The 23,048-nt window shown below is 40.3% G+C and overlaps 1 protein-coding gene across 1 annotated transcript; it reads left to right on the top strand.

The window, feature by feature from the left end:
• Window positions 1-2,249: 2,249 nt before the first annotated feature.
• UNC45B (unc-45 myosin chaperone B) lies at window positions 2,250-22,240 on the top strand. The gene is made up of 20 exons (XM_069972719.1): window positions 2,250-2,315; window positions 5,100-5,261; window positions 5,992-6,028; window positions 6,621-6,796; window positions 7,394-7,483; window positions 7,997-8,164; window positions 8,309-8,474; window positions 9,179-9,349; window positions 10,637-10,808; window positions 10,897-11,197; window positions 12,007-12,101; window positions 12,623-12,764; window positions 12,845-12,985; window positions 13,873-14,000; window positions 14,487-14,553; window positions 17,179-17,292; window positions 17,402-17,517; window positions 18,641-18,758; window positions 19,266-19,424; window positions 19,777-22,240. The coding sequence occupies exons 1-20, from the start codon at window positions 2,304-2,306 to the stop codon at window positions 20,035-20,037; spliced, it is 2,796 nt and encodes a 931-aa protein (XP_069828820.1). The 5' UTR covers window positions 2,250-2,303; the 3' UTR covers window positions 20,038-22,240.
• The last annotated feature ends 808 nt before the right edge of the window (window positions 22,241-23,048 follow it).

Here is a 23,048-nt window from a genome sequence, read left to right as displayed (position 1 = left end):
ATCATATAGACGTCATAGAGACATATCATATAGACGTTATTGAGGCATCACAGTGACATATCATATAGACGTTATTGAGGCATCACAGTGACATATCATATAGACGTCATAGAGACATGTCATAGAGACATATCATATAGACGTTATTGAGACAGCACAGTGACATATCATATAGACGTCATAGAGACATGTCATAGAGACAGATCATATAGAAGTCATAGAGACATGTCATAGAGACTTATCATAGAGACATGTCATAGAGACATATCATATAGACGTCATAGAGACATGTCATAGAGACATATCATATAGACGTCATAGAGACATGTCATAGAGACATATCATATAGACGTCATAGAGACATATCATAGAGACATATCATATAGACGTCATTGAGACATCACAGTGGCATATCATATAGACGTCATAGAGACAGATCATATAGAAGTCATAGAGACATGTCATAGAGATGTATCATAGAGACATGTCAACTTTTGATCAGACTGGGTTCGAGTGTTCAGACTCCATACCGATTGTGAGAACGAGTCGGGAGAAGACTGCTCTAAGCACAATCCTCTCCCGGCTCTGTGTCATGTGATGAGTTGGGCTCAAGTCATAATGTAAGTCTATAGAGTCCGACTCTTTTTTTCTCGCACAGATCGGGGAGCGGATTCACTGCAGCGTGGTCCTCTCCCCACTCAGTCTCCAAATCAGTACAGGTGTGAACACTCAGGCCCAGATTGATCAAAACATGTCTCTATGATGTCTCTATCATGTCGCTATGTCATGTCTCTATGACATCTCAATAAGGTCTCTATGACATATCTCTATGACACATCACTATGATGTCTCTATGACATGTCTCTATAATGCCTCTATGACTTGTCTCTATGACATGTCTCTATAATGTCTTTATGACATCTCAATAAGGTCTTTATGACATGTCTCTATGATGTCTCTATGATGTCTCTATCATGTCTCTATGACATCTCAATAAGGTCTTTATGACATATCTCTATGATGTCTCTATGACTTGTCAAAAGTTTTTACAAATGACAGCGACACTTTCAGAACTATCTTCAGCATGAAGTAGAACAAGGAGTCCTGGAAGTAACAATGTGGCCCCCACAGAGTCCTGATCTCCACATCATTGGGTCTGTGTGGGGTCACATGAAGAAACAGAAGAACGTGAGCGGCCGACATCCAAGGAGGGTATGTGGTTACTGCTGCATTTATACGAAGCAATAATTCGCCCAATCGATCGTTTAGCGATTTTGAAGCAACGATTTGGTTTTTATAATGATCAGTGTTTAGACAAATAAACCGTTAGAAAATTCGTAAGAAAAAATGTTATTGCGATCGTTTTTAAGATCACTTAAGCCCATCTTTCCCTTAGGGTAGCTTCACACGTACCATATCGCTGCGTTTTTAACGCTGCGTTTTTAACGCTGCGTTTTTGCTGCGTTTTTTACATGCGCATTTTGATTTTCACATGAAAATCAAATGAAAATCAAAACGCGCATGTAAAAAACGCAGCGTTTAAAACGCAGCGATACGGTACGTGTGAAGGCTCCCTAAGGGTGAATCTTTGAAAGACTGTTTACATGAAGCGATCTGCAAATTTTTAGCGAACAACAATTTGAGAACATGTTGAAAGATCAAAATGGACGATTTCCCGCTTGCCGCTTAATCGTTTGCTGCTTTTACACGGAACCATTATCGCTCAAATGCGATCGTTATTGCGAAAATGTAAGATGTAAAATGTAACACTAATAAAAGAATAAAAGTGTTCAGCTCTCGTACAGGACATAGTGAAGAATAACCATGGGCACAGTAAATACGTCATCACTGATTTCAATGAATTAGAAAAGGCGGAGTGGCTGAGAGTGAGCGGGGACCTTCCAGAAGCTGCCAGGACCGTCCAGCAGTGACAGCTGCTCTGGATCATCTCCCATCTATCAGCCTCATTCCCAGCGATCAGCTGTCAGTCACCTCCATATAAGGCAGGGCAGGTGGGATATACCACTCTAACAGGGGGGGACAGTTACCACCATTCAGTATGTTTTGTCTTTATGTGACTGTAGCAGAGACGTCTTACTTGTTTGTGCCTCTATAGCCGAATATTATAGCTATTAATATCTTATTTCTAAAGCTAAAAAAAACCCGTCCTTACCAGAGGAACCCCCCGTGCCCGTCTGAAGTGCCCACATTCCAGCAGTGGACCATCTCATTCACATCTATATATAACCCAGTGGGCATCAGCCGGCCGAGAGATACTAAGCGGACGTCCAGGAGAACTTCATATGCCAGCTAAGGTAAGTCTATATACTGCAGTTACCATGCACAGGTTACTATGTGATTCCAGCTCTGGAGGACGCACAATTAATATGCAATGGGATTTGGACTAATTTCCTATTTGCTAATGTTATTATCTTCAAAGGTATCGCTGGGAAATAGGAAAGGAAAATTAGCTGAATGATGTCTGTGTTTGCTACCTGCATCTGTATCTGAACATTAATGTGTATATGTAGAAATCCGTGCCGACAATATATAGAGACTCCTACCGGAACGCGGCATCTAGATGAATTATGTCCAGGATACTTTGGAGGTGCTCATAGAAATGTAGACAAGTATAAAAAAAAGAGGTGCGGCACTCACCATTTGTAGTATCTTCCTAGACTTTATTCAGAAGATTCAAAAATCGTGCAAGTTAAACAAGAGGAGTTTGGGGCGCTTCAGCGTCCTCTCCTTTAACTTGCACTGTTTTTGAATTGTCTGAATAAAGTCCTAGAAGATACTACAAATGGTGAGTGCCGTGAGCTGAGAAGTGTATGGGAAGTCACACCAGAATTTTATTCATCTATATATATATATAGTGAAGAGTAGTGGGGATTTTTCGGAGGCGTCCATGTGTGATATAGGCCCTTGGCTCTTAGACAGGTGGTGGTGACACATGGTGACCAGTTCCGTTCCCTTATATGGAGGACACACAGTCAGCTGGACGGACGTTGCTGGCAGACATGTTTGTACAGATGACTGTATGGTGTGAAGCACAATTTACAGACCCCCCAGACCACAGTCCCCATCTGGTGACATCAGCGAGCCTGCTGGTGCCATTGGTTCTCATTCAGGTCGTCAGTACACAAATCTGCAGGGTCATTGTTCATCTATCTACTCAGATGTTTGGTAAATACAGCGGTGCCTTGGATTAGGAGCATAATTTGTTCCGGGACAGAACAAATTAAACCAAAGTAAATTTTCCCATAAGAAATCATAGAAATGCAGACAATTGGTTCCACACCCCCAAAATAATGATTTATTATTCTGAATAACATGTAAAACAAACATTTATAAACAGCAGAATATGTGATATATAAGTTACTGTACAGTATAGCAGCATGTGGTATATAATGTATAGTAACTGTATAACCCTGATAGCACAGCAGCTGGATATGTGATATATAAGTTACTGTACAGTATAGCAGCATGTGGTATATAATGTATAGTAACTGTATAACCCTGATAGCACAGCAGCTGGATATGTGATATATAAGTTACTGTACAGTATAGAAATCAGCATGTGGTATATAATGTATAGTAACTGTATAACCCTGATAACACAGCAGCTGGATATGTGATATATAAGTTACTGTACAGTATAGAAATCAGCATGTGGTATATAATGTATAGTAACTGTATAACCCTGATAACACAGCAGCTGGATATGTGATATATAAGTTACTGTACAGTATAGCAGCATGTGGTGTATAATGTATAGTAACTGTATAACCCTGATAACACAGCAGCAGCTGGATATGTGATATATAAGTTACTGTACAGTATAGCAATCAGCATGTGGTATATAATGTATAGTAACTGTATAACCCTGATAACACAGCAGCTGGATATGTGATATATAAGTTACTGTACAGTATAGCAGCATGTGGTCTATAATGTATAGTAACTGTATAACCCTGATAACACAGCAGCTGGATATGTGATATATAAGTTACTGTACAGTATAGCAGCATGTGGTGTATAATGTATAGTAATTGTATAACCCTGATAACATAGCAGCAGCTGGATATGTGATATATAAGTTACTGTACAGTATAGCAGCATGTGGTATATAATGTATAGTAACTGTATAACCCTGATAACACAGCAGCTGGATATGTGATATATAAGTTACTGTACAGTATAGCAGCATGTGGTATATAATGTATAGTAACTGTATAACCCTGATAACACTGCAGCAGCTGGATATGTGATATATAAGTTACTGTACAGTATAATCCCACACAGTGAGGTCCTATACAGCATGGTCCTGCTCTCCAGTATTTACAAATCTACATCTCCTATCATGCTTTTCACTGTCTGTCCATGATGGTGGTTGTAGTTGTGAAGGAGACCCACAGGTTGGGAGGAATAAATCTATATGTTAGAGGGGGTATCCCATGAGATGCCCATTGGTGGGGCTGGTGGGGCTGGTGGAGATGCACAGGACGTTGCTTGGCTCATTCAGTTAGTCAGACATTCGGTGACCACCACTCTAACTAGAAATAGTGCTACTTTGTAAGACCCCCATAAATGAAAACAATAGGTAGAAATTGACCACTTGCTGACAGTTTCCATCAATTACAGCTGATCACCTGGTATTACCCTCTAAATATTTTTGGAGGACCCTTATAACAAAAATAGATTATTCAAAGCAGACAAGTGCTTTAAAGGGGTACTCCGGAGATAGCAAAAATAAAAGGGAGCAGCAGGGGGTTGTAGGAACATAAAGAAGAAGCTATACTTACCTGTCCTGGTGCCCCCGCTGCACAAAGTCACTGCACTCAATCACCCGCTTGTCTCCTGAAGCCTCTGCAGTCACTGACTAGCTATGTGGGTAATTCCTGTGGTGGAGACCGGAGGCTGACAGAGAGCGGTGGCGCTGTGACTGCAGGGACAGGTAAGTATCACTTCTTTATTATGTTCCCACCACTCCCTGCGCTCCTTGTTATTCTTTTACTTTTGCCCGGAGTATCCCTTTAAGCCACAGTAATAGGCCAGTGCTAGTATTAATATTACATTATTACTTTTTCTTTCAACAGATGGAGGACCCAGCGCAGCTCAAAGAGGACGGGAACAAATACTTCAAGGCAAATGACTATGACAACGCCATCGACTGCTATAGCAAAGCTATAAAGCTTCTACAAGATAAGAAACAGCTGGCGGTTCTGTACCGTAATCGCTCAGCGTGCCACCTCAAGAAGGTAAATGGGACCTCAGCAACGGCCGACCCCCCCTCCCCCAGCATGTACAGAACTATGATTATAAATACCCGGCATGTACAGAACTATGATTATAAATACCCCGCATGTACAGAACTATGATTATAAATACCCGGCATGTACAGAACTGTGATTATAAATACCCGGCATGTACAGAACTGTGATTATAAATACCCGGCATGTACAGAACTATGATTATAAATACCCGGCATGTACAGAACTGTGATTATAAATACCCGGCATGTACAGAACTATGATTATAAATACCGGCATGTACAGAACTATGATTATAAATACCCGTCATGTACAGAACTATGATTATAAATACCCGTCATGTACAGAACTATGATTATAAATACCCGGCATGTACAGAACTATGATTATAAATACCCGGCATGTACAGAACTATGATTATAAATACCCCGCATGTACAGAACTATGATTATAAATACCCCGCATGTACAGAACTATGATTATAAATACCCCGCATGTACAGAACTATGATTATAAATACCCGTCATGTGCAGAACTATGATTATAAATACCCCGCATGTACAGAACTATGATTATAAATACCCGGCATGTACAGAACTGTGATTATAAATACCCGGCATGTACAGAACTATGATTATAAATACCCGGCATGTACAGAACATTTCATACTAGGCCCTAACTGCTTCATAATATTTCTAACTTTTTTATATTTTCATAGGAAAACTATGTACAAGCGGCCTCTGATGCTTCTAGAGGTTTGTAGACCCTTTATATGGCTTGTTACATCCCTCGTCATCACATTTTCATCAAGTCGTGCTTTCTGTTTCCCAGATAAGGTTTTTAGTTATTGAAACTGATTCCTTAAAGTAATGTGCGCTGACTAAAGGGGGATTCCGCTGAAATTAAACTTATAAAATGTTGCTGCCCTGGCGGAGAACACAACAACCAGGCTATACTTACCTCTCTGCGCTGCTCCGGTGTCCTTCTGTATCATCTTCGGATCCCGGCTGAATGACCCTGTCTCCCCTACCATACAGACTCGTCTCTGCAGTGACAGCTCACTCAGCCAATCACAGACTGAGATGGGACGGCACCTTGGCTGAGAGGGCTGTCACTGCCAAGATGAGTTCGTCTTGTGAAGAAGAGGTGGGATCAGTCAGCCGGGACCCGAAGATAACACAGGAAGACCTTGGGGGAGCGCAGAGTGGTAAGTATAATCTGCTTGTTATGTTCTCCTCCAGGGCAGCAACAAATTAAAAATTGAATTTCAGTGGAAAACTTTACATCAAATGTTTGGCACTATTTTATCAGATCAATTGAATAAGAAGTGTTTTGCCTTCCTTTCAGCCATTGATGTGGATGGATCAGACATAAAAGCTCTATTCAGACGCTGTCAGGCCCTGGAAAAAGTGGGGAAATTGGACCAAGCATTTAAGGACGTTCAAAGATGTGCGACACTTGAGCCAAAGAATCAAACATTCCAAGAGACTCTCCGCAGAATCGGCGCCGATATCCACCAAAAGGTAAATCTGAGTGATGACTACTGAAGAATGACCAATCACAGGCACCCCGCACCCCCACATGTTGCAGTCATGTTCTGCCATGATCTTGGGGGTACACACGACATTCCAGTGACAGATATATCCGTTGCGAATGGACCAACAGGTCCATTAATTGATCCGCACTGGCGCACAGATGCCGGTGGCACAGTCCTTTTTTCCAAACACCACCTGGTTCCCACGCTTGGCGGTGGTCTTTTCCCTAGCATTGGCCCGCCCCGCAGCACTGGAAGCAGACCCGCTGCCCACCAATGTGGCGATATCCCCTCTCTCTGTGATGCAACTCCATTGCTTTTAATGGAGCCATGTCACAGAGAGGACGTTGGTTTCATCACACTGGGGGGCAGCGGGCCCCTCCAGTGCTCCAGGGTGGTCCGGTGCTCAGGAAAAACCCATTGGACAAAAATGACAGGTTTGTCGGGTTTTTGAAAAAAAATTGTCCTGTACCTAAACACCAAACCAACAGGGAAAATGGATAAAAACCCAACAATTTGCTGCCAGGAGCACGTTAGTAAATCAGTGTCCTCTGTCTAACCGTGTGCACCATGTTTTTTGTCGCAGCTTCATGTACAATTTTCCACTGACTCCCGGGTTGAAAAGATGTTTGACATCCTGCTGGACCCAAATAGTGAAAAGGAGAAAAGGGAAAAGGTGAGACGAAGAACCCATTTAGCTTCTATAAGTGTGTCTTCTTATATTCATACAGGTACAGACCTCAGGCACGTGGCCGCCACATGGGACCTGGAGCGGTGTATGGGGGTCTCACTGCACGTCTTATGTAATCCTGAAGCATATGAAGGCTTCTTAGGCCGATTCTATACAAACCTGACGAAAAATATGGCCGGCGTCATCAGATGCCGTTTATTGTCAAATACCGTACCCCCTGCACAAAATATTGCAGTCCAGAATTTTTGGGCTTTAAAAAAAAAAAAAAAAAAAAAAAGAATATATATATATATTTTTATATTTATATATATATATATATATATATATATATATATATATATATATATATATATTTTTTTTTTTTTTTTTTTACTTTATTTATGTTTGTCACAATTTGCAAAAAATTTGTCAACTAACCTTTAACATTCTAATATATATATATATATATATATATATATATATATATATATATATATATACCTTTTTTATTTATTTCAGGCCGCCAACAATCTTATAGTTCTCGGTAGAGAGGAAGCTGGGGCCGAGAAGATTTTCCAAAACAATGGCTTGCATCTTCTTATGAAGTTAGTGGAAACGAAAGATCCGGAGCTGATTCTCTCAGCAGTGAGAACTCTGTCAGGGATGTGCACTGGGCACAGGGCCCGAGTAAGTCTCATACACTAGAATGGCTACTGATGCCCAATATAGTTGGTTGGATGTAAATATATACATATATATAATATATATATATATATATATATATATATATATATATATATATATATAGTTACGTCTGTTTATTCTACACAGGCTACGGCTATCCTGCATCTTGTGCGCTTTGAGCGGATCTGCCGCATTATGGCTGTGGACAATGAAGAAATTGCTCTAGCAACTTGTAATCTTATACAGTGTATTGTGGACTCACTTACTAAAGAGGATCGGAGAGACCATGGCAAGGAGGAGACTGTTGTATTAGGTAAGTGTAGTGCATGCATCACTAATAGCCAGCATGGAGGAATCACCGCGCTGGGTATTTATATGTCGCTGACTGCAGGATTTAAGCAGCCTCACTGCATGACATCGGTGATGCAGTGGATCAAATCTAATCTAATGTCAGGACAGCCCAAGGCCTCTTCTAGGCCTCCTGTGGCCTCCTGAAAGTAATACAGCCTGCCTACAGCTGTCTGAACCAGAATAGATTGCAGAGATTTTGGATAAAATCGATCACATAATAAAAATATTAATTACCCCCATTTTTTAAATAGAAATAGTAAAAAAAAAAACATGAGGAAATATACAGTCTATTAAAATATGTTATAAAAAATGTATTATAAAGAGTAGTGTAAATGTAGAATGACAAGGTGCCAAATGACGCACATGATGACCCGCCCCCGCCCCCACCCCCACACACACACACACTTGAAAAATAGCTTCTTTTTTTTTTCCTTTTTCCTCAATTTTTAACTAAACCTTTTTTTCTGTTTCACTGTATAATTTCTGGAAAAACAAAGGGCGCAGTTACCAAGTTTATTTACTCCCACAAAAAACAAGCCCCCTATGGCAGGTTAAATACTTCTAACCTGCTGATAGTTTCCCTTTAAGCATGATATATGACTGGATATGGTAACAGGGTGCTTGAGGTACAGAGTTGTGAATATTTTTGGTATTTTTTTTCCATAGATACAAAGAAGGATCTCCGTATGATCACCACACAGTTATTGGACATGCTGGTTAATAAGAATGTTTCTGGACACGGCCGAGATCAAGCTCTAAACCTGCTTAATAAAAACATCCCCAGATATGACCTGAAGAATAAGGACAACACTAAGACTCTCTTCGTCGTGGATACAGGTAAGATAACGTTATTTTCTTCCCTTAAATCAACATTATACATAAGGCCAAACTGTGGTCCATGTGGAGCAAACCCAGGAAGTCCCGGTCCCCTGTGCGCTCACACAAGGAAAGACGCCTGTCCATCATGCAGGTTGTAATTCACTTCTGCTAATTATATTATCAGCTGTACAGCAAAGGCCGGGTTCACACTACGTTTCTGCAATCTGTTTTTTTCATCCGTTTTTTGCAAAAAAAAAAAAAAAAAAAAAAACAGATGCCTGTGTGCATCCATTTTAATCAAAATGGATTTGTTTTTTGTTTTTTTAATGGACACAAAAATGGATCAGTTTTGATTTGTTTTTGTTTTTTTTTCAATAATGGAAGTCAATGGAAAATGGATGCACACAAATCCATCCATTTTTTTCATCAGTTTTTTTTTGCAAAAAAACAAACAAACAACTACCAGGATCTTTGTAACAATCCAGTCAGTATGATGTCACTGTGTGCTAACAGAGGTTTTGGTGCTGTATGACAGGAGAGCTGACCATACAGTGCGAGAACCCAGGATTCTCAGCCACTAAATGTGGAAGTGCAACAGCTGTACACAGGGTAACTTTTCAGTCATTCATGTTGCCCAGAAGGAAGATTGGGTTCACATTTTACTGTGAATTCCCTTAAAGGAGTTGTCCAGCGAAAATCTTTTTCTTTCAAATCAATTGGTATCAGAAAGTTATATAGATTTGTAATTTACTTCTATTAAAAAATCTCAAGTCTTCCAGTACTTATCAGCTACTAAATGTCCTGCAGGAAATGTTTTATTTTCAGTCTGACACAGCTCTCTGCTGACATCTCTGGCCGAGACAGGAACTGTCTCACTTTTCTATGAATCCTCATAGAAAACCTCTACTACTCCAGACAGTTCCTGTCTCGGCCAGAGATGTCACCAGAGAGCACTGTGTCAGACTGAAAATAAAACAACACTTCCTGCATGACATACAGCAGCTGATAAATATGGGAAGACTTGAGATTTTTTAATAGAAGTAAATTACAAGTCTATATAACTTTCTGACACCAGTTGATTTGAAAGAAAAAGATATTGGCTGGACAACCCCTTTAAGTTTAGCGATGCTTTTATTAGATACTTGGCTTTTGTCATTTACTTTTGCAAAGTGATGGGAAAATATCTGATGCGTTATTCTCATTTTAGTAGGCAGCTTCCATATAGCGTGGTAGATTTATTATAAACGTATAGATATCGTATAGACCTGCTTAAAAAATCAAAAACCTTCGCTCTCTTTCCATCAGGCTTAAAAAAGATCCTTAAGGTCCTCAGTCAGATCCCTGAGCTGCCGCACTGCCTCCCCCTGACCCACAACACCAGGTTAACGGCTTCCGTCCTTCTGAATAAACTCTATGACGATCTGCGTTGCGATCCCGAGAGAGACAGCTTCAGACAGATCTGCGAGGAGTTCATAACGTGAGTCACCTGGGCTATCGGATAGAACCCATTGGGTCTCGTATAAATCACCGTCTCGAATGAAAAACTGTTTTATTTCTTATCATAGTGGACAGTTTGATCCAAAAGATATGGAGAAGAACCTGCACGCCATACAGACCGTGTCGGGGATCCTACAAGGGCCTTTCGATTTGGGAAACAAACTGCTGGGAATGCAGGGGGTGATGGAGATGATGGTGGCCCTGACCGGCTCCGAGAATGAGATAGACCAAGTGGTGGCGGTGGAAGCTCTTATCCACGCCTCTACAAAGCTCAGCCGCGCCTCCTTCATCATAACTAATGGCGTCTCCTTGCTGAAGGAGATCTACAAGAAGACCAAAAATGAAAAGATAAAGATCCGGGCTTTGGTGGTGAGTATTATAGTAGTAATATACGCCATAGGCAATGACTTCGGGATATCGCCAAAAACACAGCTCTGCTCAACTAGCTTAATGGGAAAATTTGGGGGTTAGGTCGCCAAGAAAAGATATTGTAAGAAAGAGAAATAAATTTTATATCACCCGGTGAAGATATTACTTTTAGGGCGTGATGCTGGTTCATCGGTGCTTACTTAAAGGAGAAGTCCGGCCAAAATGATCCAGTGCAGGCCAAAGGGTGCAGGAACATGATAAACAATCAATACTTACCCATCCCCGTGCCCCGGCAGCTCCGTGTCACAGGATCAATGACCGATACCAGGCTCCCGTTTCTCCCATGTTCCGGTGTTGTAGCGACCCAGTAGGTCGGGCCCAGTGACTGCAGGGGTATCCCACCCCGGTCACTGACTGGCTGAGCTGGGTTGTGATGTTGCAGGAGCTACAGGAGGCTGGCAGGGGTCCAGGAGCAGTGATGCAGCATTGCAGGGGGATGTGTAAGTATACATTGCACTAGATTTTTTTTTTCTTTGGCCGGACTTCTCCTTTAATGCTTTCTCCTTCTTGCCGTGGGCCATCAGGTAGCAGCCTATGTATAAAAGATGGGGGTGGACATTTCTCGGCCAAGGCTGAGATGATGAATGTGATTTTTTCCTAGTTTCTGCACTTTAAAAAGGTATAAAATATTGTTGTTTAGAAGTGAATTTAGTGAATTACCTGTAATACTTCATGGGTACATAGTATATATAGGTCATGTGATTATAATATTTTATTACGGCATAACTGAAGTATTTACTGAATTTCAGGGTCTTTGCAAACTAGGATCGGCTGGGGGTACAGATTACGCTTTAAGACAGTTTGCAGAAGGATCTACCGATAAACTCGCCAAACAATGCAGAAAGTAAGTATTTCTGTAATATAAGTAATAATTCACTGTATAATCCGTACACTTAAATGGATCCCATCACTATGAAAATGCTACCTAATCTATTGCCATCATGTTATAGAGCAGAAGAAACTGAGCGGATTGATATATATGTTTATGGGATTCAGTATAACTTGTAATTTATTGATGGAAATCTGTGATGTCTCCAAGAGTCCGGTCTATTGAGTGACTCCGCCCACTGGACTCCTTAACACAGAATGATTAGGGATTTCACAAGTTATACTGAATCTTTTCCCATAAAGTCATATATCAATCCGCTCAGCTCCTCTTGCTCTATAACATGAAGGCGATAGATTAGAGAACTTTGTCTAAGTGACAGGTTCCCCTTAAGTATGTGATAACCCTGAAACACGAAAGATTATAAGGCCTATTCTTTCTGTGCATTATTCCAGTACACACATCGTATCAGTAGCAATGTATGTGCTTCTTTTTCTGTCCTGAGTTTTTTAAAATCTGCTATTGGCTCTTCATCACAGGTGGTTGTGTAACCCAAGCATCGACATACAGACAAGAAAGTGGGCCGTGGAGGGGCTGGCGTATCTGACATTAGATGCCGACGTGAAAGATGAATTTGTTGAGGATGAAGAAGCCCTTCAAGCCATGTTTGAGCTGTCAAAGGTGTGTAAGAGCGTGTCCACATTCACTTCTCATCCATCTCTATGCAGAAAGACTAACGGTGCCATTCCCATTACCCACAGACAAGCGATAAAACCATTCTGTACTCTGTGGCTACAACTCTGGTCAACTGTACAAACAGCTACGAAGTGAAGGAAGTCATCCCCGAGCTGGTCCAGCTGGCCAAGTTCTCCAAGCAGCATGTTCCAGAAGAACACCCCAAGGTAACTGCACTGGTGTCATTGTGGTGGGAGACAGGAGTACCTGAATTGTGCAGCATTGTAAGGTCAATTAATATAGGGAGGCGGCTGCCCAATACAAACACTGATCAATTATTGGCATAGGCAATCGGTGATGATTAAACAGACCATGTGCATGACCCAATGGTCTGGGGGGAGGGGCTACACAATCCCTGCATCATTCATGCAGCCCTTCACGTCTTTTCCTGTTGTCAGCACATCCCTTCTTTACATGGGGAGATGTGCTACTGACAATCATTTTTACAGGGGAACTACGGTGATTTTTTAAAAATCAGATTAACTGGAATACAGATTTCTAAATTACTTTATTTAAAATTATCAAGTCTTTCAGTACTTATCAGCTGCTGTATGTCCTGCAGGAAGTGGTGTATTCTCTCCAGTCTGACACAGTGCTCTTTGCTGCCACCTCTGTCCATGTCAGGAACTGTCCAGAGCAGGAGAGGTTTTCTATGGGGATTTGCTGCTGCTCTGGACAGTTCCTGACATGGACAGAGGTGGCAGCAGAGAGCACTGTGTCAGACTGGAGAGAATACACCACTCCCTGCAGGACATACAGCAGCTGATAAGTAAAGGAAAGACTGTAATTTGAAAAAAAAAAAATAATAATAATAATAATATTTCTCCGGAGTTCCCCTGTAAGTTTGCACATAAGATGTGAGCAGCTAGAAACGTTTTTTTTCGGCTGATGGTTGGACTTTTCCATGGCCCAGTAGTCTGTACTACTGAAGTAATATGGCCTCCGGGCAGCATGTATTGATGAGATGCTGTGATAAGGGACACTATCAGGATTCTGTATACATTGTTGCCGCCTTCTCTAGGTTTTCATCACAACTTCTATGTTTTTATTGCAGGATAAGAAAGACTTTGTGACAAAACGTGTGAAGAGACTGCTGAAGGCCGACATCATCTCAGCTCTGTCCTGCATGGTGAAGGCAGACAGCGCCATACTTACCGATCAGACCAAGGAACAGCTCGCCAGGTAATATCCCATAAACTACAGCACAATATTCATAGACAGCTCGCCAGGTAATATCCCATACACTACAGCGCAATACTCATAGACTGGCCACGTGTATCCAAGTACAAAGCCGACCATGTACACAGGATGACGAGTGGCCGTGTACATAGGATTACGAGTGGCCGTGTACACAGGATGATGAATGGCCATGTACATAGGATTACGAGTGGCCATGTACATATGATTACGAGTGGCCATGTACATAGGATTACGAGTGGCCGTGTACACAGGATGATGAATGGTCATGTACATAGGATTACGAGTGGCCGTGTACACAGGATGATGAATGGTCATGTACATAGGATTACGAGTGGCCATGTACATAGGATTATGAGTGGCCGTGTACACAGGATGATGAATGGCCGTGTACATAGGATTACGAGTGGCCGGTCATCTGTTTGCCGGGTCCCTTTATCCTTCATAATATTCTGAATGTTTGTGTTTCAGGGTTGTCTTAGCTTTGTGTGAAGATCCAAAGGACAGAGGAACAATTGTTGCACAAGGAGGCGGCAAGGTAAGTGCAGAGCAGTAGTATAGTAGTAGTATATTAGTAGTATAATAGTAGTATAGTAGTAGTATATTAGTAGTACAATAGTAGTACAGTAGTAGTATATTAGTAGTATATTAGTAGTATAGTAGTAGTATAGTAGTAATATAGTAGTAGTATATTAGTAGTATAGTAGTAGTATATTAGTAGTATAGTAGTAGTATATTAGTAGTATAGTAGTAGTATATTAGTAGTATAGTAGTAGTATAGTAGTAGTATAGTAGTAGTATAATAGTAGTATAGTAGTAGTATAGTAGTAGTATAATATTAGTATAGTAGTAGTATATTAGTAGTACAATATTAGTATAGTAGTAGTATATTAGTAGTATATTAGTAGTATAGTAGTAGTATAGTAGTAATATAGTAGTAGTATATTAGTAGTATAGTAGTAGTATAATAGTAGTATAGTAGTAGTATATTAGTAGTACAATATTAGTATAGTAGTAGTATATTAGTAGTATATTAGTAGTATAGTAGTAGTATAGTAGTAATATAGTAGTAGTATATTAGTAGTATAGTAGTAGTATAATAGTAGTATAGTAGTAGTATAATAGTAGTATAGTAGTAATATAATAGTAGTATAGTAGTAGTATAGTAGTATAATAGTAGTATAGTAGTAGTATATTAGTAGTATAGTAGTAGTATAGTAGTAGTATAGTAGTAGTATATTAGTAGTATAGTAGTAGTATAGTAGTAGTATAGTAGTAGTATAGTAGTAGTATAGTAGTAGTATAATAGTAGTATAGTAGTAGTATAGTAGTAGTATAATAGTAGTATAGTAGTAGTATAATAGTAGTATAGTAGTAATATAATAGTAGTATAGTAGTAGTATATTAGTAGTATATTAGTAGTATAGTAGTAGTATAGTAGTAGTATAGTAGTAGTATATTAGTAGTATAGTAGTAGTATATTAGTAGTATAGTAGTAGTATATAGTAGTATTAGTAGTAATATATAGTAGTATAGTAGTAGTATAGTAGTAGTATATAGTAGTATAGTAGTAGTATAATAGTAGTATAGTAGTAAGTATAAGTAGTAGTAAGTAAGTATTAGTATATAGTAGTATAGTAGTAGTATCGTAGTAGTATAGTAGTAGTATAGTAGTAGTAATAGTAGTAGTAGTAGTAGTAGTATATTAAGTAGTATAGTAGTAGTATAGTAGTATAGTAGTCAGTAATAGTAGTATAGTAGTAGTATAGATAGTAGTAGTATAGTAGTAGTATAGTAGTAGTATAGTAGTAGTATAGTAGTAGTATAATAGTAGTATAGTAGTAGTATAATAGTAGTATAGTAGTAATATAATAGTAGTATAATAGTAGTATAGTAGTAGTATATTAGTAGTATAGTAGTAGTATATAGTAGTATAGTAGTAGTATAATAGTAGTATAGTAGTAATATAATAGTAGTATATAGTAGTATAGTAGTAGTATAATAGTAGTATAGTAGTAAGTATATAGTAGTATAGTAGTAGTATAGTAGTAGTATAGTAGTATAATAGTAGTATAGTAGTAGTATATTAGTAGTATAGTAGTAGTATAGTAGTAGTATAGTAGTAATATAATAGTAGTATAGTAGTAGTATAATAGTAGTATAGTAGTAATATAATAGTAGTATAGTAGTAGTATAATAGTAGTATAGTAGTAGTATAGTAGTATAATAGTAGTATAGTAGTAGTATAGTAGTAGTATAGTAGTAGTATAATAGTAGTATAGTAGTAATATAATAGTAGTATAGTAGTAGTATAATAGTAGTATAGTAGTAGTATAGTAGTATAATAGTAGTATAGTAGTAGTATATTAGTAGTATAGTAGTAGTATAGTAGTAGTATAGTAGTAATATAATAGTAGTATAGTAGTAGTATAGCAGTAGTATAGTAGTAGTATAGCAGTAGTATAGCAGTAGTATAGTAGTAGTATAGTAGTATAATAGTAGTATAGTAGTAGTATATTAGTAGTATAGTAGTAGTATAGTAGTAATATAATAGTAGTATAGTAGTAGTATAATAGTAGTATAGTAGTAATATAATAGTAGTATAGTAGTAGTATAATAGTAGTATAGTAGTAATATAATAGTAGTATAGTAGTAGTATAGTAGTATAATAGTAGTATAGTAGTAGTATAGTAGTAGTATAGTAGTAGTATAGTAGTAGTATATTAGTAGTATAGTAGTAGTATAGTAGTATAATAGTAGTATAGTAGTAGTATATTAGTAGTATAGTAGTAGTATAGTAGTAGTATAGTAGTAATATAATAGTAGTATAGTAGTAGTATAGCAGTAGTATAGTAGTAGTATAGCAGTAGTATAGTAGTAGTATAGTAGTAATATAATAGTAGTATAGTAGTAGTATATATAATAGTAGTAATATAATAGTAGTATAGTAGTAGTATAGTAGTATAATAGTAGTATAGTAGTAGTATATTAGTAGTATAGTAGTAGTATAGTAGTAGTATAATAGTAGTATAGTAGTAGTATAATAGTAGTATAGTAGTAGTATAATAGTAGTAGTATAGTAGTAGTATAGCAGTAGTATAGTAGTAGTACCGTCTGTTGTGCCGCAGCGTCATTGTATCATGCCTGCTTTCTCTTTGGGTAGGCCATGATTCCTCTGGCCCTGGAAGGTACAGAAGTCGGGAAGACGAAGGCGGCTCACGGTCTGGCTAAAATAGCAGCTGTATCCAACCCGGACATTGCCTTCCCTGGAGAGCGGGTATGTGAGAAAGAAGAGGACTGATCTTTACTTGTTGTTGTGTGACTAGTGGGACATACAGAACGTTTCATTGAGAGAATGATACAAGCTGGGGGCGTTATTCTTTCAGGTATATGAAGTCGTGCGTCCTCTAGTCAGTCTCCTGGGCACAGAGAAGGACGGGATGCAGAACTTTGAAGCTCTCCTCGGCCTGACCAACCTGTCTGGGAGGAGTGACAAATTAAGGTTCGTATGCTGGGTAGTAGACGGCACATTGTAATAACAGGGACACCTATCGGAGATGGAGCAGGATTATTGTGAGGTTTTTGTATTTTTACATAGACCGACCATAGTCCAGTATTCATCACAGAGTCCAATCTTGTAGCTAGAGCTAAAGGTCCTTTCAGATGGCCGATGTGTGGCCTTAAAGAGCGATGATCAGCAAGATCAGGGCCCGTCTGCAGTGACCTTACAAGGCATGATGAATTGTTTAGCCAGGCCACACGATCGGCCGTTGTATCGCTTGTGCGGCCATGGAAATGCATTAGTATCGGCTGCAGAATGATGTGCGGCTGATAATGATCGTTTCTAGGAACACTCGTTAAAATCCAGTGTAAAGAGCCTTAAGACACTAGAGAACTGCTGGATGGTCGTCTGTGGTTAACCCTCGACCATCCGGCGAGCATCGTTACGCGTAATAACTGCGTGTAATAGCAATGCATGGCCTTTGGGTGATGAATGTGTAAAAAAAAAAGAAAAGCTATACTTACCTGTCAAGGCTCCCTGATGTCCTGTAGCTTCAGACCCTACCCTGCAGTGTCTGAAGTGACAGGCCACTGAGCCAATCGTTGGTCACGGTGCTGTCCTGGTGATTGGCTGAGTTCCTGTCACTTCAGAAACTGCTGGGGTGGGCCGAAGCTACAGGACATCAGGGAATGCCGAGAGGTAAGTATAGTTTATTATTTTACTTATTATCACTTGTATATATATATATATATATATATATATATATATATACACACATCCCATGCTGCACGATTATCAGGCCATACATGGGCTCATCTAGGAGATTGGCTCTTGCTTGTATCAAGTCATCGGCCCTTGTAATACGTCCGTTCCTTACAGTCTTACAAATATGAATATGCATGTTATTAAAAGCATTACAGGGGAATATAGCAGCTGCCATATCCTTATATGTTGTTTTTTTATTATTATTATTATTATTATTATTATTAATATTATTATTATTATGTGATTTTGCTATTTAGCAGAGTTTTACATGTAACCTCGGTGTTCAGGTCAGAAATGTCATTGTTACCACGCTCAATACAAATATATGATGATTCTATTGTCCATTATTATTGTACAGGCAAAAAATTATTAAGGAGCACGCTCTTCCTGAAGTTGAGAATTACATGTTTGAGAATCATGAACAGATCCGACAAGCCGCCACCGAATGTATGTGCAACCTGGCGGCAAGTAAAGAGGTCAGTGAATATGATCAGGGTGAAGGTGAATATTAGGGAATAGATGTGGGACAGAGGTCATATTTTAAATGGCGGCCCTGCCCGGGATTATCCTATCTCTATTGTTGGTTTAACTGGGAAAAGTTTTAAACAAAGTCCCTCCATGTGACATCTAAGATATTTGTAAATCTCTTCATTTATCAAGATGATAATCCCAGAAAAAAAAATATTGGCCATTAAGTGTATTTCTTTCCTGCAATCTGCTGCCTGTTGCTAGGGGAAATCTGTCTCTAGTAACAGAAAGAGCAGGACAGAACACAGGAGGTGGGAGCAGCATAGAGGGGATCAGTAACAGCAGTAAGAGCACGAAAATCACCTGAGGGGTAAAAAAAATCACACAGGTTTATAAAAAAAAAACTTTTAAAACAATAAGAATTCTTTTTGACACTTGAAGTGTTTCTTTTTCTATTGTGGATATTATATTGCTACATCTTGTATTTGTATAATAAACCTAATTTATTCTATTAGGTTCAGGAAAGGTTCGTGGCTGAGGGAAACGATCGCTTGAAACTGGTGGTTTTGCTTTGCGGAGAGGAGGATGAGGTGAAACTACAAAGAGCCGCAGCAGGAACTCTGGCCGTTCTTACCGCTGCCCAGAAAAGCCTATGCCAGAAAATTACTGAAGTGGTAAGCAGGATCTCCCCACCTTGGTAACCAGCTAGAATATATGAGATTTCTGCCCAGTCCAACAGCAAAGGCTTTTAGAACATACACACACAGTATGCTTTGGGCTATGCTCCCACAACATCTTCTTTTGGCCGTTTTGCGGTAATTTTTACGGGTGGCTATAGTTTTGATGCCAAAACATGTTAGTTAATATGGACGTTTTGGTGCCAATATGACGACCATCCAAAAAAACAGACGTGAAACGGGCAAAGACGACATTTTGGGAACATAGCCTTCTTATGTCATCCATGTCTTATAGCGATAAGTTATCCCGCCGGAGGTAAATCAGACCTGTACGTTTATTTTTTCCCAGACTACGCAGTGGATGGAGATCCTGCAGCGACTCTGTCTGCACGAGGACTTACAGGTTCAGCATCGAGGAGTGGTGATCGCCTATAACCTCATCTCTGCCGATAAAGAGCTGGCAAAGAAGCTGGTGGAGTCCGAGATGCTGGAGATACTAACAGTCATCGGGAAACAGGAGAGCGACCCCAAGAAGCAGCACATCATAGATGTGACCAGAGAAGCCCTGATGAAATGCCTGGATTATGGGCTCATCAAGCCTGTCTCCTAAATCCCATATAGATCCCATATAGAACGGTGCATTCCCTTTAAGAGGTAGGGTTGTAGTGATGTGTGCGAATTTATAGGATCCCAACCCTTCTACTGATCCTGAACACATCCACTGGAACCATCCCAGCTTCCCTCAGCATAAATCACAGCTTCCTTCCATGACTTTCTTACCATATTCCTCCCCTCCGCCATTGATTTGCTCAATAACCACTCACCTTCCAGTCTTACGACTCAGGGAGACGTCTCCACCCTAGAAAAGTATAAAAAAAAAACAGTATAATCATGTAGACCTCCAGGCCTGGACGTCTGTCTACCCTCACATCAGGCTTTGTGGTTATAAGTGCCAGATGCTGCTATATAGCACTCATTATAGGCATCTATTATAGGTATATATCATCAGCTTTTCATGGAACTGCTAGGCCATAGGCGCCGGATGCATAAACATCGGCCATTAGTAGCTGCCACCCATAGGCTATAATTGGAGATAAGCCAACCTATCAAAAGTTCAGTCCAGCAGGTTTGATGAACTTTAATGTAAAGTTTGGGTTCGTGCCGAGCTGAAGTTTAACTTTCATCCCGTAAAATTCGTCCCAGAACAAACCTAATTTTTTGCAACGTTCTGGGTTTAAGAGACTCTATCTATAATGTCATCCATTAGATCATGAATACATCATTAAAAGCTAATGAAAATTTGATGACTTATATAGTAAATAGATACCATTATAGCCTATGGGTGAGTTATATAGTAAATAGATACCATTATAGCCTATGGGTGAGTTATATAGTAAATAGATACCATTATAGCCTATGGGTGAGTTATATAGTAAATAGATACCATTATAGTCTATGGGTGAGAGGTGGCAAAGTGAAGGAGGATCCCAGCCTCTGGTTCCTGCATTGCTTATACTTTGTATATCTTTAGTTTATACATTAAGGCTATGTTCACACTACGTATGAGTCCGGCCGTAGTGCGAACCGCGAATATATGCCGGTAGTTTTGAGGTTGATGCGTTCGCTTAACAGTATACGATATACGGCCGCACAATGCACACGTATGAACTTACGGCGGGATCGTATACGGCGCCGTGAAAAAGGAACAAGACCATTGTTTGAGGACGGAAACGTTCGAACTCACGGGCGTGGATTTCCATGCGGTCCCGTACGGAGAACTTATTTCAGCCAAATTGAACTTGATTTTTCGATCCAAAAGGTTCTGTGAGTTTTATTGGGCGAAGATTTCCAAGTAAATGACCTGCCTCAGATCGCTTCGAAACAAGCTAGGGAAGCAGAACTGTACTACGGGGCGTATGTTCGCGGATCGTACGCATCCGGCCGCATGTCGATTTTTCCCACACCCGTAGTTTCAGCCGCACATGTACGGCAGCGTAAGAAATGCGGCCGGAATCGTACGTAGTGTGAACATAGCCTAAAAGTAACAAAAAGGACACAGTGTGAATAGGACTTTATAGTATTGGAAACGTTCCCCTCTATTAGCCCAACAAGTCCTGAAACAATGAATAGTCCTATGTATTACAAGGAAAACATATATTTTAGCAAGAAACCTACAAGCATATTACTTGACTAAAACAAAAGTTCAGGTCGACCGGACTCCCTTCACCTAGAATTTTAGCTTTTCTTTGTGGCCAACGCCTCGTCGTCCCTGCAGCTTCCCTCCTTCCTCGTCCTCCCTGCAGCTTCCCTCCTTCCTCGTCCTCCCTGCAGCTTCCCTCCTTCCTCGTCCTCCCTGCAGCTTCCCTCCTTCCTCGTCCTCCCTGCAGCTTCCCTCCTTCCTCGTCCACCCTGCAGCTTCCCTCCTTCCTCGTCCACCCTGCAGCTTCCCTCCTTCCTCGTCCTCCCTGCAGCTTCCCTCCTTCCTCGTTCACCCTGCAGCTTCCCTCCTTCCTCGTCCTCCCTGCAGCTTCCCTCCTTCCTCGTCCTCCCTGCAGCTTCCCTCCTTCCTCGTCCTCCCTGCAGCTTCCCTCCTTCCTCATCCTGCCTGCAGCTTCCCTCCTTCCCATCTCTTTCCTCTTTTCTACTTGTACTTTATTATTTATTGAGTGTTTATTATGGTAAAACCAACGGGTTTCGATTGTTCAGCATCTTCTTCAGGTTCTATACTTATGCTGTTAGTACTTTTATAATGGAGTTCTGTCCCTTTAGATGCTGCATGAAAGAAGCTAAAAGTGTATGAAAGGTTTCTACTGCCGCAACTGGAAATCCAATAAAAATGATTGAAGAAAGTATAAAGTAGACGTGTGCGCTTAGTTACTAATGTCTTTCCTGCTTTGTGTTCTTTATTCTTGCTACACAACAAGTTTATTTTTTTACATAAATATTTCACCCACAAAACAAACGTATCTTTCTACAAAAGGTTAAAAAAAATGATGAAGGATTAAAGGGGAACTCCAGCAAATCTTTCTTTCAAATCAGCTGGTGTCAGGGCCGCTTTTGCCATGAGGCAAAGTGAGCACCTCGCCTCAGGCGGCAAATTCTCGGGGCCCTAAGGGGGTGATAGATGGGCCCTGTCAGTCTGATTTCAATAAAATAACAGGGCCGACCAACTCACTAAATGTTCCTTTGGGGGCCCCTGGTGTGTGCAGAAGGACGGCCACTTCCCTATCTGTAGTATGTGCTCTTCTCTCTCCCTGTTCTTCTCTCTGCCTGTTCCATCCATGGCATGCTTAGAATAATTGAGTTCAAGGCCTGTGTGTGCAGGGTAAGAGGGAAAGTGTCACACACAGGTCGTGAACCTGATTTGTGGTTGGAGGCCGGGGAGCTGTGGTTGTTGGCTTTTGGTCCGGCTCCTGACATGTCAGGACGTTCTTACCTCTAGAGCAAAGTGCTGGTGTCCCCCTCCCCCTAACCGACCACCCTGCTGCTGCTGTTGTTGTGGTGCTGGATCCTGAGGCCGCTGTGTGGTGAGTGTTCATGAGGTGTTGAGGTCAGGGAGAGATAAGATCAGGGAGGGATGGAATCAGAGAGGGATGGGGTCAGGGAAGGATGGGGTCAGGG

Source organism: Dendropsophus ebraccatus, chromosome 5, assembly GCF_027789765.1.
Source record: "Dendropsophus ebraccatus isolate aDenEbr1 chromosome 5, aDenEbr1.pat, whole genome shotgun sequence".
NCBI classification, from domain to species: domain Eukaryota; kingdom Metazoa; phylum Chordata; class Amphibia; order Anura; family Hylidae; genus Dendropsophus; species Dendropsophus ebraccatus.
This window is presented reverse-complemented; position numbering and strand designations above follow the sequence as displayed.

What these genes read in the sequence shown, in the direction of transcription:
- UNC45B (XM_069972719.1), top strand. An exon ending in GGAGGAGACTGTTGTATTAG is followed by an intron (nt 8,475 to 9,178) that starts GTAAGTGTAGTG and finishes TTTTTTCCATAG; the next exon opens with ATACAAAGAAGGATCTCCGT. An exon ending in CCATGTTTGAGCTGTCAAAG is followed by an intron (nt 12,765 to 12,844) that starts GTGTGTAAGAGC and finishes CATTACCCACAG; the next exon opens with ACAAGCGATAAAACCATTCT.